General features: G+C 42.4%; 1 protein-coding gene across 1 annotated transcript in view; it reads right to left on the bottom strand.

Annotated features, from left to right (window-relative positions):
* Positions 1-11783, bottom strand: part of clmpb (CXADR like membrane protein b) — a 63524-nt gene extending 51741 nt beyond the window's left edge. Inside the window, exon 1 of the mRNA XM_071515863.1 lies at positions 11743-11783. Coding sequence (XP_071371964.1) covers positions 11743-11773 — 31 coding nt within the window. The 5' untranslated portion in view covers positions 11774-11783. The remainder of the gene's footprint in view (positions 1-11742) is intronic.
* Positions 11784-14535: the final 2752 nt, after the last annotated feature.

Raw genomic sequence — 14535 nt, 5'->3', positions numbered from 1 at the left:
GTGCATCCCTTAAACACATTAACTTAGGCCTTAATGCTGCCCCCTTTTGCATGACGCAGCCGCTACTCATAGCAGCCAGTCACTAGGCTAAGAGGGGAGAAACATGCTAATTGCTGTCACTCTCATTTAATTGGGCAACAGGGGTGTTTTTTAATGGATGCAGAGTATCAGCACATTTTAAACAATCAACATTAGCCTGGAAATAAGCACTACAGGCAATTGCATTTCCGCAGTTTAAATATCCAACATGTTTCAAAGATGGAATCTGAAGCGACAAACAGGCGTGAACAGACACAAACACACACACACACACACACACACACACACACACACACACACACACACACACACACACACACACACAGGATTTGTTCTCTAGTAATCAGTAGACAGGTGAGGAAGAGAGACAGAGCCTTGTATTGGTTATGAGTCTCATGGGACTACGATCAGAGCTACATCCTCACTCCACTACGCAGTACCTCAAGCTGCAGCGTCCGCACTGCCTGCATTGGCCTTCTGTAGCCCAACTTCCTCTCAGTCTGTCGACTAGCAAGAGCTCTTGGAGCAGCATGAATAACTTATGGGATAAAAGAAACATGGTAAATACTCCACAGGCGGCGGGGTCAAGCCAACAACACACACAGAGGCCGCCAGTGAAGTAGGTGTTCAGGGAAGTTGCAAATGTAGGAAGCACTGAGACATGGCTAGCAGACTTTCTCAGGGAGCCGTCTGAGAAAGTGCTAACAGTGTTTCTAAGTGTTTCAAAGTGAAGTGTTTCCAAAATAAGATGACCACAATCTGAAAAAAATGAGGAATTATTAACTGAAGGGTCTCTTTCCAAAATGAGATGACCACTATCTGAAAAAATATAAAGTATTAACTGAAGGATTTCTTTCCAAAATAAGATGTCCAGTATCTGGAAAAATTACGAAGTATTAAATGTTTTTTTCCCAAAATAAGATGACCACAATCTGAGAAAATGGGTATGTATTAACTGAAAGGTTTTGTTCTAAAATTAGATGTCTGGTATCTGAAAAAATTAGGACATATTAACTGAAGGGTTTCTTTCCAAAATAAGATACCCGCGATCTGACAAAATGAGGAAGAATAGGGTGCTGAAGTGGAAGTGTAGGCAGAAGCCTTCCCATGGTTGACCAGCAGCTAAGTGGCTAACGTGATTTTCACTGACCGCAAAGTAGTCTGTCTTACTGCAACTAAACAGAGCAATGAATGGTGTTGAGATTCACCTCTTGGCACATGGTATAAGGTTTTTAGACCATTTGCATGTTTCTATTTTAGGCATAAAAACTTAAAGAAAAAAACTGTAACAACGGAGAACTACAATCTACAACTGTACCAACTGATAGAGGGGGTGATCTGCCTGCAGGGAATAGACTCTTTTGCGCATCCGGTTTTTGCCTCTTGAGATGCATTTTGGGTAAAGCATGTCTGAAAGTATGATTTCAGGCTCATGACAGAAGCTGCCAACATTTTCTCACAGTAACCAGTGAATCTGTCATGAAGCTACCATAGTTTGTTCCCTTTGCGGGAAAAGGGTTTTTTTCCCAAAATAATATCACCGCTATCTGAATAAATGCCAACTACTCTTGCAATCTGATTGTTGGTTTAATATTAAAAGTCAAGAAATGGTACACTGAAGTCAATAGTTATCTTCATTCCTTTACTTTCAAATAGTCAAAATTAAGAGAATGTTATGACCACTGTTTTAAAGTATTAACTAATGAATATGAGGTAATAGCTGTAAATGGATTGTGTAACACAGAGAAGTCACAGAAGTGGCCCACTACTAGATCCCTAATTGATATAATGCTGTATGTATTGCTTGTGTTATCCTAAAGTAATGTGAAAATAGTGGTGGCTATGACATACAGTGGACACCAGCAGCGGCTTCACAATGCTTTACAAGTAGAGTGCAGGCATCATTTTTATTTCACTGTAGTTATTCTTCCATTTCCATTTGCTGAGTCACACGCATGGATACTTTTAAATATGACCCTGCCTGTGATCTCCAGCAGTGCTAAGGGTCACATTGACAAGGGAGAACCACAACGGCTAGGCAACCAATCCCACCAGAGAGGGCTTGTTGTGTATTCTGCATGCAGCACGGTTAAGATGCTTGGTGTTTGCTGAGACAGCAGATGACTTGCCTTGCTCTCTCTGCCCCTTGCTCAACCAAGGCAGGATAGACTTAATTGCCTCATTAGCAAAAGGGCCAGCAAGGAGTCAGCCTCTTTCACATTGTTCAATGTCAAGAGTGCAACCAAGAGGAAAGGTTAATAGAGTAAACAGCATCTTCCTCTCCTAAATGGAAAAATGTTTGTTTTCTAGAATGGGGGGCCAGTGCCCAAAAGCCTTATTTCACTCCACAGTCACAGGATTATGCATTTGATTTCATTTTATCTGCACAGTCCATATTCTAATCATCATTATTCCTAATTTCAGAGTATAACACAGCCTACAGTTGGTGCATGGTAATTCCCGTTGCTGTCTTTTTTGAGCTTGAACCCGTCTAGAGAGCAGAGTCATCACGCCAACTTTAATTATTTTAAGAGCTCAAATTTGCAAACGCTGCTATTTCCTCCTCCACAGCAACTTTGGACCCCAGACAGCAAATCAAGCCAAATGCTAACACTCTTGATTTCCCTCTTGAAAAAAAGACACACAACATAAAAAATTATGTCTGCTGCTAGGAGAGAATGTGAGGTCCAAAAAAGCCTCATATTTAATATTTTAAAAGAGACATCATCTGTTTGGTTCGACACAAAACTGTACTGTTCATTTGTGCAAATATTTGCACAAGAACATCTCATTCTTCATCCAGCAACCATAATGGGAAGAATTCATACATAGTGAGACAGTTTGGACAATAACACCAAACCATGACAGGCATCTTGAATGCAGTCCTAAGCCCCTGTCTGTCTCTAGACCAGAGATGTAGTGGTCTACAGTTGGGTCTGACAGACTGCATGATGGGCCAGGCTAAACAAGTGAGGGTGAGACATAGGAAATGCAGAGGATGACTAAAAAATGGAAGACTCTAAGGGGAAAAATGGTAGTATCTGCACAGAATGAGCTGGGAGCTTTATCCGGGAAGCTGTTGGCATCAATTTGCCACTCCCTTGGGTACAGTGCCGTACTGTACTGTAGTGAGCCTACACAGCCACAGGAGCACCAGTACCCTAGGGCTGCAGAATGTGTGTGTGTGTGTGTGTGTGTACCAGACATGCCAATAAAAAGCACACACACTCCAAGTAAACTTCACTTTTATCTCCATGCAAAGGTAGTGCTGGCCTCCCAGTCATGGAGAAAACATGAGTCTTCTTTGGGAACGCACTCTACGCTCTCTTGTAAGGTAAACATTTTATGTCCATAGCCACTTCAGCCTGTAGACTATACTATCCTTACTGCAGGGCACTTTACAACATAAAAAAAAATGTAAAGCTACACATCTGCATGGGCAGTATAGCGGAAAGGCTCCATTTCATCAACAAGTCAAGTCTAACGACTCGTAAAAAACAAAGGTGGTGGTGCCATCTGTTCTGAACCACTTTGCCGGGAAAAGGGAAAAAGGAGAGGGAGGGCGAGGGGGAAAAAAAAGAAGCTTTTTCAGCCCTGGCGATCTACTGAACACTCACCACGGCCTAAGCACCTGCATAAGTGACTTTATCTCCTGTGGAAACAAACTTCTTCCAGAGAGCATCTCAACCTCTTGGCCTGTTAAAGGGCTGCTGCACTCTGCTCTCTCTCAATATGACATACTGAGGGGAGAGCTGTAGTGCAATCAGTGGCATTACACACTTAATTGTGGACAGCCTAGCAATTGATCAGTGATATCCAGTTTACAATGTTTTCGCTGTGGTATGAAAAGCCAAATGGTTGGCATTGTGGTTGGATAATTAAGCCATCCATCACACAACAGCCACGGCAAGAGAACGAGACTGGCAACTACAATGGGACCTAAGTATTGCATTTTACAGTTCCTACTGAATGGCAATTAAATGAGATGCGGTCTTGATGACCAAGTAGTTCATCTCTATAAAGAATTAATCAGCCTGATTGCATAACTTATAGAGCTTTAAAGGTCATTTCCAAAGTTTTGATACAGTCAATAAGGAGATTAAGTTCACCACTCAAAGTTACTGCATAGACAACTTTCTTCTTTCCCCATCAAAATAAAATACCTTTCTTCCTCATACCCGGTAAAACTGCACAGATGGCTGAGGCCTGACTTGAACTATCATATAGGAAGAATGGAGGTGATCTTCCAGATGGTGTTCAGGTCTTGTGCAGGTAACCGCTCCGTCTTCCACCACTCTAATCAATGGTCACCAAATTCCCTCCTTTCCAAGCACCATCCATCTTTAGATCTTTCCAGGCTGCACGGTGACGACCAAAGGGGCAGAAGATAAATGTCTGAGGGGTGGGAGGGCCTCCGCTGATTAAAGGCACTAACGCTTTGGGGGAGACTGGCAACGAAAAGAGGAAATGGAGTGAGACAATGGAGCATGCGGGTTCAAAACACCTAATGGAGTGTCCTGCTTGCCGGGCTAATAGACTGTTTCAAATTGAAAGGAACAGCGGGCGTCTAAATAGAGCGACGTGGAACATTTCCTCCTGTTCATTCAGTCAGTTCCCAATTGGAAAAAAAGGAGAGGGGGAAAAAAGCCTCTACTGGGTTGCCATTGTCTGGTGCAACACAAGTCACTTTTGTTTATCTGCAATCAATTGCGGGAATTGAATTACAGCTGAATGTCATGTAGAGGGAAAAAAAAGTCAATGTTTTGTGCATTAGCGCCATACTGGAATAAAGGAAATAAATGTATGTTCCAGGATTCTCCCTGTCTGCATGAAAAATCCTTTCCTCAAGATTTATGGGGATGATTCCCTATAGTCACAGTCTGGGGTGCGCCATACTCCTTTGCTGATTCCCATCTCAAGATGTATGATGCCGTTTTAACGTCCAAGCTGATATTTGGACGTGATAATCAATTAATCACACTGTGAGATGAGGGACCACACAGACTCAGGACTGACAGGTGCACCCCATGACCAATTAGAGTGTCAAGCAACTGGTAAGAAATGAACAACTATTGGCATACCGGTTGACTGGGACACTGACAGTCTGCTTTAGCCAGGCTAACTTTGGTCTTTGGTTGTCCAGCAATAAAAACAACCAGCTAAACTGCGTCTACTCTGCTGAGCAAAGACTATAATGTTTTTATATCATGTGGACCTGACAGCGTGATCAACCTCGGTCATGTTAATAGCTGTTCAGGTGACAGGGGGACGCCTCTGACGAGACACGCAGTAGTCTTGAGATTTAGAGAGGCTTGACCTCTAGTGTAACACAACCAATGTCATTCCTGTGCTATTCATTGTGTGGGCATAAATGCTTTACCTACAATTTACTTTTTATTCTTTTGTGTCATTGATGTAAGCATTATGCTAAGCTGCTTGGAAGTGAAAGACATCTCAGCAATGGGGATTTTGCTTTTTGAGCTGTTTACTTTCCTGCATAGTCGGATCGCGCAGCTGCACAGAAAACAGAGATATACCTGGTTTCAGAGACAGAAAACATAGATCAAAAGCATGTTCTGCTTAGAGAAGACAAGCGTGCCAGCTTTATTCCGAGCTGCCAGTTTTCACTAAGGCAGAAAACACTTGAAAGGACCAAAACAGAGCCTTGAGATGATCAACAAATGATCAACAAATCATTTTAAATGGTATTTTTGGAAGAAGTATTAATTTTGATCACCTCGGCTCTCACAGCTCAAGAGCATGCGGTCGTTGATAGATGGAGTCCCATTTCCTGCAATGTCAATCGCTGCAGAGCACTAATATCAAGACAGAACTTCAATGGGGTGAATCAATGGGAGACAATTCCACGCTCCGCCTGGCCGACAGCATCAGCGTTTATCTCGCTGTTTTGTTCACTCTTTGATCTCCTTACTGTCTACATAAAACAATCGTAGACCTTCATTAAAAATGTTTATGCTCACTAACAGCAAAACACTTCAGGTTTTCTAAAAAAAAACATAAAAAGCTGTAATTGCCCTTGCTCCATTGACTTTCATGGTTATTCACTACAGCAAATAAAGCAGAAATCCTCACTTTTGCTAGGAAATAGCCATGGCTGTAGAGATTATAGATAACCAGGGCAAATGCAGTATTTCAGTCTGGATTAGTTTTACCAGCCTAGGTTATACAGGGTTTCCTATGGTAGTTTTTGAGTAGTTGATCTTATCTGCTCCTTATGCTTGATGGTAACTGAATTCTCCTGTCTTTTTTGTTTTCTGCTTAGTCTCATCTCATTTCATAATCATTACCTCTCCCAAAATGGATATGTTGCTCCATGTTCAAGCATTTCAAACATGCTCATATGCCCTGTTTCCCCAATGCCATAATATTCTGTTGTTAATTAAATGATTTATTGAATGGATTTCTACTTAGGTCAGCGGGAGAGGCTGGGGAGTCCAGAGGTGGAGGGGTCGAGGGATTCGGGAGGTGAAGGGTGATTCTATAAGCTGTTTTCTATTGCCATTGCTGTCTTGCGGTCCCCTTTTACAAAAAAACAACAGTCAATTTGAAAGAAAGCAAAGATATTCAATGAATGGAAGAGAAACTATCTAAAATGAATGTAAACTCAATGTACAATATATTAGGAACACTGAGCTGCATCGCCATTTTTTTGTGATTTATGTCTTGATTGTCTAGATCAAAAAACCCTCTAAAATGTGTCTCCTCCCTTCATCTACATCTCACCCTCATGACTGAAGTGGATTTAATAGGTGATCAATAAATCATACTCCCGTGGTCAATCTATTGAAAGACCTGCTACGACAGAGCAGGTATCGTAATGTGTGTGTGTGTTTGTTTATGTGTGTGTCTGTGTCTGTCAGTGTGTGTATAGCAGTGCAGTATACTAGTGTAATGCCATGTGTAGACTGTGCATGTGGCTCCAGTTAACGTGAATGTGAGCCTCTCCAGAACATCTGTCAAAGATTAGCAGTAAAGTGAAATAGGCAGTTCCTGTTCATATGTTCCAAAATAATCTGGCAGTAATTTTCCCAGTGAAGGATGAAAAGGGGGAGGGTTTATAGGTCAGGAACACTACACAAACCCAGCTCTGTCTAGGCATGTCTCTTGTGTTTTATGGGATGCAAGTGACAAAAAGGCCTTTACACAATAATGCTCGGATAGTCCGGAAATTATGGGTGTGGCAGAAACGCACCATGCGAGAGACAAACAGATCGTCACACAGAGGAACACTGTTTAAAAATAGGAGATGAATGCTGAAATGAAACATTTTCATTTCACCAGTGCGACCTTTTCTTTTTGCCTCGCCCGGCTGCTATAAAAATACGAGCCGCTGAAACATTCTACCAATAAGAATGAAAGCACGTACTGCACAAAACAGGTAGGCTACACTTTCACCTAGAACCGCTCTCGTTGCGAGCGTGACATGCAGCTTGCTGTGACAGAATGGAAAGACCTTCTGACTAAAAGCACCACAATCAATGAAACATGAAGAATCCCTCCGGTATAAAAAAAGAAAAAAAACAGGACGGGTTGTTATTCAGGGAAGCACACTGTCATTCAAAGGCCATACACATCAGGGGAAAAGTGCTTGAAAGGCAAATCAGTGTTTGTTAACGATATGGGTCAATCGCTTTGAGGACGGCTGGACCTCCGTACTCATCTGCAGGCCTGCTCCGTCACCCTTGATAGAGGTTTTGCATTCCTGAGTGCCGTGCCCTTGCTGAGCCATTCCGATTTCGCTACTTCTGCTTCGAGTAATACAATCCTCTCTTGATGGAAATCTGTTTACACTTTGGACTGCATGTCAAATCGCTGACATTATAGGTGGAAGGGAAGTCATTTAACTATCTACTATGTACAATGGCGCAATGCACTGCAATCCACTCACTGCCCTTCCCCTCGACAGCTGCGACCACACTGTACGTCATGCAGCTTGGATGCAGTATCAATCAATTGATTCCTGAATGTTATATATGCAGATTGATGCTTTGCTTTTTTACCGTGTGTCAGAATGTGCTGAAACGCTGGAACCGTCAATATTTCTCTGCATCAAGGTCAGCGAGAGAAATCCCTGTACGTTGATTGTACTTGCCAATTAAAGCGATAGTCAAAGTGAAAGTCGAGTCCACTCTGAGTGTTCATTCAAACAACATGCAAGGCCGTCTAACTAACTGCCAAAAACGTTAAATACCGGGCAATTTCACAAAATCTATCCGCCAAATTCATCACATGCTCTAAATAAAACTAAATATATTTTCCGAGGGGATGCCACACAATAACCCTGAGAAACAATCTGAGTCAAAAGGAGATCAAGACGGAGCCTTAACGTATGGTAACTAGACGTCAAATAGCAAAATGTCTGTGGGTTTGTGGGAATGTCAGAAGTCTGTGGCTTTGGTGTGTGTGGGAGTGTGATTCAGGGGCAAACGCATCAAGATGTCACTTCATAACCTCTAGCTCAGGAGGCTCCTGTCATCTTCACATTTCAGAGATCCTCTGCCTACCCCGGCAGACATGCTAAATATAGAATGGGGACAGAATTTCTGTTTAGAGCCACTGCTCTCCTTATCTCCATCTAACGCTAACATGCATGCACAGGCCCTGGCATGCAGTCACAGTCGAAGTCATGCACACATACATGTATGCATGGTGACACACACACACACACTGAATGTTAAGGCTGGAGCTCTACTGTATTCCCGTGTTCTCTGGCATTGTGATGTCTTAAAGAATGATGGCGAAACGATCATAAGAGCCCAAGCGAGTCAAACTCAAATTAAAGTGAGGGTGTGGTGGTTGGGAGCTCACACAGACAGCCTGCTCATTCTTTCCCATTACATTTCTGTCAAGTGACTTACAGTATGTTATTACTTCCTGGACAGCCATTTTCAAATCCCCCCATTCAAAATCATTTAACACTGGCACAAGGACAGCTAGGCAATCCATCACTAGGCTGCTTTACTTAGGTGAACCTACCACTGCACCAGGCTGTTATTAAGTCACTATTTGACCTTGTTCTGCTTCTTACTTTGTATAGGGGAGTGACGGAACTCTCTGTGGCAATTAATTGCGGTACTTATCTGTAATGTGAACAGTGGATATTACATCTCCAACAGATATTAAATTAAGGATGTCTCAGGACTTGCAAGGCCAAAGCCAAATAAAAAGGAAATGAGCCCCTATTAATGACTATTGATTCTTTTATAATAAAACAGCCACTTCCTCTCTTTACTTGGCCTCGGTGTTGATCTTGAATTAATACAGGCTATAACTTTAGGGAAAATGTCCTTCAGTCTGGCACAGCAGAGCAGTGCGGCCTGGGACCTGAAAAGACAGATATATCTCCCTTGGTCAGGGAAAATTCTCTTTTGGCTGACTAGTAGAAATTTTGTTCTTACATGAGAGACAGGGCCTAGGTTGCAATTGTTGTGGACATTCAGCCTAATAATATCATTTTCAGCAGTCTGATATGAGCTGTGTTATACATTCACATCTTGTAGCATGAAAGGGTAAGGAGAAAATATCTCACCACGGCAACAATACAAGCCTGTTAAGAGTTAAAGTAATAATACTGTAGGTGTGAGCTGATGGCTAATGTACCATTATCATTAGTGGGTAAAGTACTAGAGCTTTCACCTTTCACCTAGCCAGTGTTTGCTCAACTAAATCAGCAAAGAAACTAAATTTGTTTTTTTATTGTTATTGTCATCACCCTCATCATCATCAGCATCATCGTTATCATCATCATCATCATCATCATCAGTAAAGCACTGACATTTATGTAATCTACATGTGTAGCTTGAATGACATCACTGTCAAACAGAACAGGGCTGACGGGCCAAACACATGTTGGTGCCTCCTGCCAAGTGAGCTTCCTCAGTTAGTATGGGATCAGTGACCATCACCCCTTCAACACAGGCATTAACTGGTAGACAAAACTACGCATTACTGAGGCAACTTGCACACAATTCCACATATTATGTAAGTAATTCAATTTGGGAGCTGAAGTTTACATCCTCTTTTGGCATTTACAAATCTACCACTGTTTCTGCCACATCAGAAACAAGCAAATAACCTTGTTCATATGCCTTAACTGTCATTTAACCCTGCATTATGATCATAAGAATGACAGATAACACAAAACACAAAGCCTGTAGCCGTTTGCCCTCACTCCACACTGCAGTTCCATGAATAGCATTCAAGCATGCATCGCACTGCACACAACGACTTTTGGAAACAAACCAGAGCAGACAAGCCTGCAGGTTTTGGATGCTTGCATTGCACCTCTGACTGGCTGCTCTCGCCACACTCTAACACGGGGGTTTACAAACTTTTTCATGCCAAAGACCACCAAATAGAGAATGCTTTAGACCCTCATTTAATAGAGGCTTTGTCCCAGTTACCCCCCAGCTAGGAAGATTTGATTGGAATAGTGTATTCTTACACTTTCTCTCACAGTAGTAACTTCTAGTCAATGAAATAACAATAAAATTAAACAATCCATCATTTTGCTGGGGACCCTCTGGCATCCCTGGACCCCAGTTTGGGAACCACTGCTCTAACTGACCCAGGTGCACTTGGGAACAGGAGAGGGCCAGAGTCTCCTGGCCAGTCCCATGTTAGGCCACCAGCCAGGCCGATCCCACTACTGGGCATCTATTAAAGATAATCTAGTTCTTAGCTGTAGGCCTCCCCATGTGTCAACAAATTCCAGGCTTGCACTTAGGTGACATGGTTTTGTAAATAGTTGTGTCTAATTTTAATATTATAATTATTATTATTATGACTATTATCATTGTGTTGTTGTTTTTATTAATGTTGATAGAGGAGGGAGCTTTCCTTTTCAGAATGCAAGTGAGGTGGTGGATTTCTTGATCAATGATCTTAGCACAAACATTTTCAATTAAACCTTTCAACTTCCATTTCAAACATTAAACAGCAAATGATGAAGTCCAACCGTCAAAATGATGTTTTGCTTTCTCAAAATGATTAACAGAACACTTAAAATTGTGCTGAACTATATGCAACAGCTCAAGATAAATATTTAATTTATTTTGAAGCATGTGGCCTCGGTGGTTTTAAGTAGAATACGTGGAAACCTATTTTGCTACATTTTGAATTATACGCCGATTTCTCCAAAAAGTGGCAAAAAGCATTTTCGTCCGTCTGCAGGTCGCTGGCCTGCCTTTCGAGAGTCTTTCTGACAATACATGCAACATTTACACGGTCAAAAAAATCTGGATAGCGGCTCTAAAGGGAGGGGTCCTTCGTTAATCAAGTGAACTTTTATCCTCCAGAATCTTTCTCCCTTTTTAACGGCTCCTACAATTAGAGCAGTCTATGGCTTCGAAATAAAGGCTGACTTGTGCCTATTTATTATTCAGATACGCCTAAATTTTGAATAGCAATTTCTTAATTTATGCACATAATAAAGAGGAAAAGTCTACGGATCACTAACATACCAGAGAATACGAAATTCTGACATCATTCTGAATCAATTTGCAGGCTGAGAACCTTTGCCAGATGTGTTGGTTTAATACGGCTAAATAAATTGATATGACTAAAGAAAATCACAATAAATAGGATTACGACAGACAGATGGACATCGTTACCCTCATCCTCAGAGACAATTGACTTATGAACCACTGAATGATTCTTTTAAACGAATGGGAAGTGACTTACCCAGAAACAAAGAGCGAAATATTGCAGACATCACGGCTGGAAATCCCATATGCAACGGAGCTTGGAAACAATGCGCTCAGACTGCCTTCAAATGCATTCGGCTGACCCAAGTGCAGTCACAACGAAGCGGCACCATCAGCGACCGAGGAGAGAAAGAAGAGATAAATAAATCTTCATTGAGCACATGAGTCCAAGGACATCATATGTTTGCTAGACGCCCGACATGTCTAAGCCTCCCGAGAAGAAACGTGGCTTTGTCTCTCCATCGTCATTTTCAATCGTACTTGGCGTCAAATCAAAGTTCCCCGTGCTGTCTGGCTCTGGCGTGGGACGTGTTGTCTCCGGGTCCCCTCTGTCTCCTCCTCGGCAGTCTCTCCTCCTTTCCTCCTCCGCGCTGCACAAAACGCGAGAGGGGAGGAGGAGGAGGAGGAGGAGGAGGAGGGCGAAGAGGTGGATGATGAGGGATGCTGAAGGATGGAGACCTCTAGAGTCTGAAGTTCTCTTACACAGCACCGGCATCCTGCAACAAACACCGAGGGGCTCGTGGGGCGGATGGGAACCCTCCTGTAAAGTGTTGCAGCGGGCATCACTGAAGTCATTTCTTACGAAGTCAAGTTACCTCTAATGAAAAATCACTATAATACAGTAATAGTTCTATAATACAGTACTGCTGTCGGCATTTGTATTGTGTCTGTGGTACTCAATTGTGAGTTTATAATATTATGTTTTTTTTTTTTCATCCTGTAGTACTGTATCACATAAACATATACTATCTATATTGTATTCCTACAGGGATTTATAGTGTCTGAATTCAAAAGTGAGTTTATCACACTTAATGGTATTTTTCAATCTCCTAAAGAATCACTATAATATTCCTATATACATAATTGATACCTTCCTGTGCTGTGTTGTACTGTGTTCTTATAGTATCCTTCTAAAATTCATATTACTATAGGGTTTTTTTTTCCTGTAATGGTGTAGAAGGTCAGGCTAATGAGTGGGGGTCAATATGATTTTACAGCAAGAAACTATAATTAATTGCACTTTTTAAATTCTTAAATGAACAAGGGGTCAATACCCTGAATAAGTTGGTGTTCTAGCATCATATATTTCATTATTCTACCAGCTAGACCACATTGTTTTCTCAGTTTGCTAAGAACTGCTTGTATGATTTGATTAATCTCATTATGTAGACTATGATGATGCATGCTTATTGCCCAAATGATCAAAGGCAATTCAAAGGCCTTTTTTGTTTAAATTTCAGAAAACTTATTTATGTCCCTTTTACCAGCGGATCTGCCCAGTTTCTTAATCTTGGGAGCAATCTGCCTATTCCTTTTCAAAGCTGTCACACAGGATGTTTTCCTTCACTGGCTTTGTGCAGAATGTGTCAGTAAATATGGAGTATAGGAGCAGCATGGTCTAAGTTAGCTAAACAAACAGTGGAGTGCTGCTGTCTGCTGATGGCTGCTCTCAGACCTTGAGACAGATTAATCCCCTCTTCCCTGTCTCAACAATCTACAGAAATAACAAAAGGCTCTTCACTAGCCACTGGCCCTCTACTAGCCCCCCCTTCACCCCCCCACCCCCCCCACCCCCCCCCCCCACCCACACACACACACACACACACACACACACACACACCTCTCTCTCTTTCTCTCATCTCTTTCCCTCACTCTCTCTTCCTGATGTGGCCTTCTCTTCAGCACCAGCCCCCCCCCCCTCCCCATTCCTTTCCGTTCCAATAACTAGATAGCTTGAAACAATGTCTCACATGCACAACCACGCATGCACACACACACACACACACACACACACACACACACACACACACACACACACACACACACACATGTGGACACTAGATACTAGATACACATGCAGCAGAGAGAGCAGAGAGTGTGAGAGAGAGATAGCAAAGAGAGACAGCAACAAACACACACATATGCACACACACACACACACACACACACACACTCACTCACACTCACTCACACTCACACACATACTTCCAAACGCTTGCAGGAGTCTGGAGAGACATGGTGAAGTGATGTGCTTGTCTCTGGCCTTTCACCGTGTCTTCTGTCCTGTGTGCTGGGGTATTTTGTTTATAGTAACACTCAGGGTCTCTTTTCATGTGTTGCTCTGCTTCTGTCTGTAATTCCAGCTGAACATAAAAGGTCATGGTCTCATTGCAGCTTATGTCTGCGGAAGATTGTATTCACAGAAGTGAGCTACACTGTAGTGTAGTTAAGTACAAAAGCAAAAACTGGTAACCGCTGTACAATCCCGCAATATCAACTGTCAAAGTATGATGGATGGCTGGTTACAGCAGACATGTTTGCTCCTGCAATCATAACCGCTGCGGAAAAGCCCCATGACCGTACTGTAATCTAAGTTCAGATAAAAACACTTGATTGAACAAACACCTGATAGCCAACATATATTACACCTATGCTCAATTTTCCCCAAAGGAGGGCTTTGCCACAGCGAGATGCGATCCGGCGGCAGGACACAGCGTATGGCTGGTACAACCCATTATGCAGCATTGGGGTTATCGTGATCGCCCCTTTAAAGGATGACCTCGCTTACAGTGCAATGTATAAACAGATGACAACACTAGATGAGATATGGGGGAAGATTCACCGTTGATAGTAATGATTCTGCACTAGGTTACTTGTCTCACATGCAGCGCAGATAGTGCCATGGAAAGCAACCTGTCTGCGTTTGGTGGCTTGGCCTTGGTGCATGATATAGCACCCCAATGCAGATGGCCTCACAGATGGTTGATAT

This window comes from Centroberyx affinis, unplaced genomic scaffold, assembly GCF_046629955.1.
Source record: "Centroberyx affinis isolate AG114_WGS23_722 - 3 ecotype Tasmania unplaced genomic scaffold, CSIRO-AGI_Caff_v1 ptg000032l_1, whole genome shotgun sequence".
In the NCBI taxonomy this organism is placed as follows: Eukaryota; Metazoa; Chordata; class Actinopteri; order Beryciformes; family Berycidae; genus Centroberyx; species Centroberyx affinis.
Note: the sequence above shows the minus strand (reverse complement) of the source record. Positions and strands in the feature narration are given on the sequence as shown.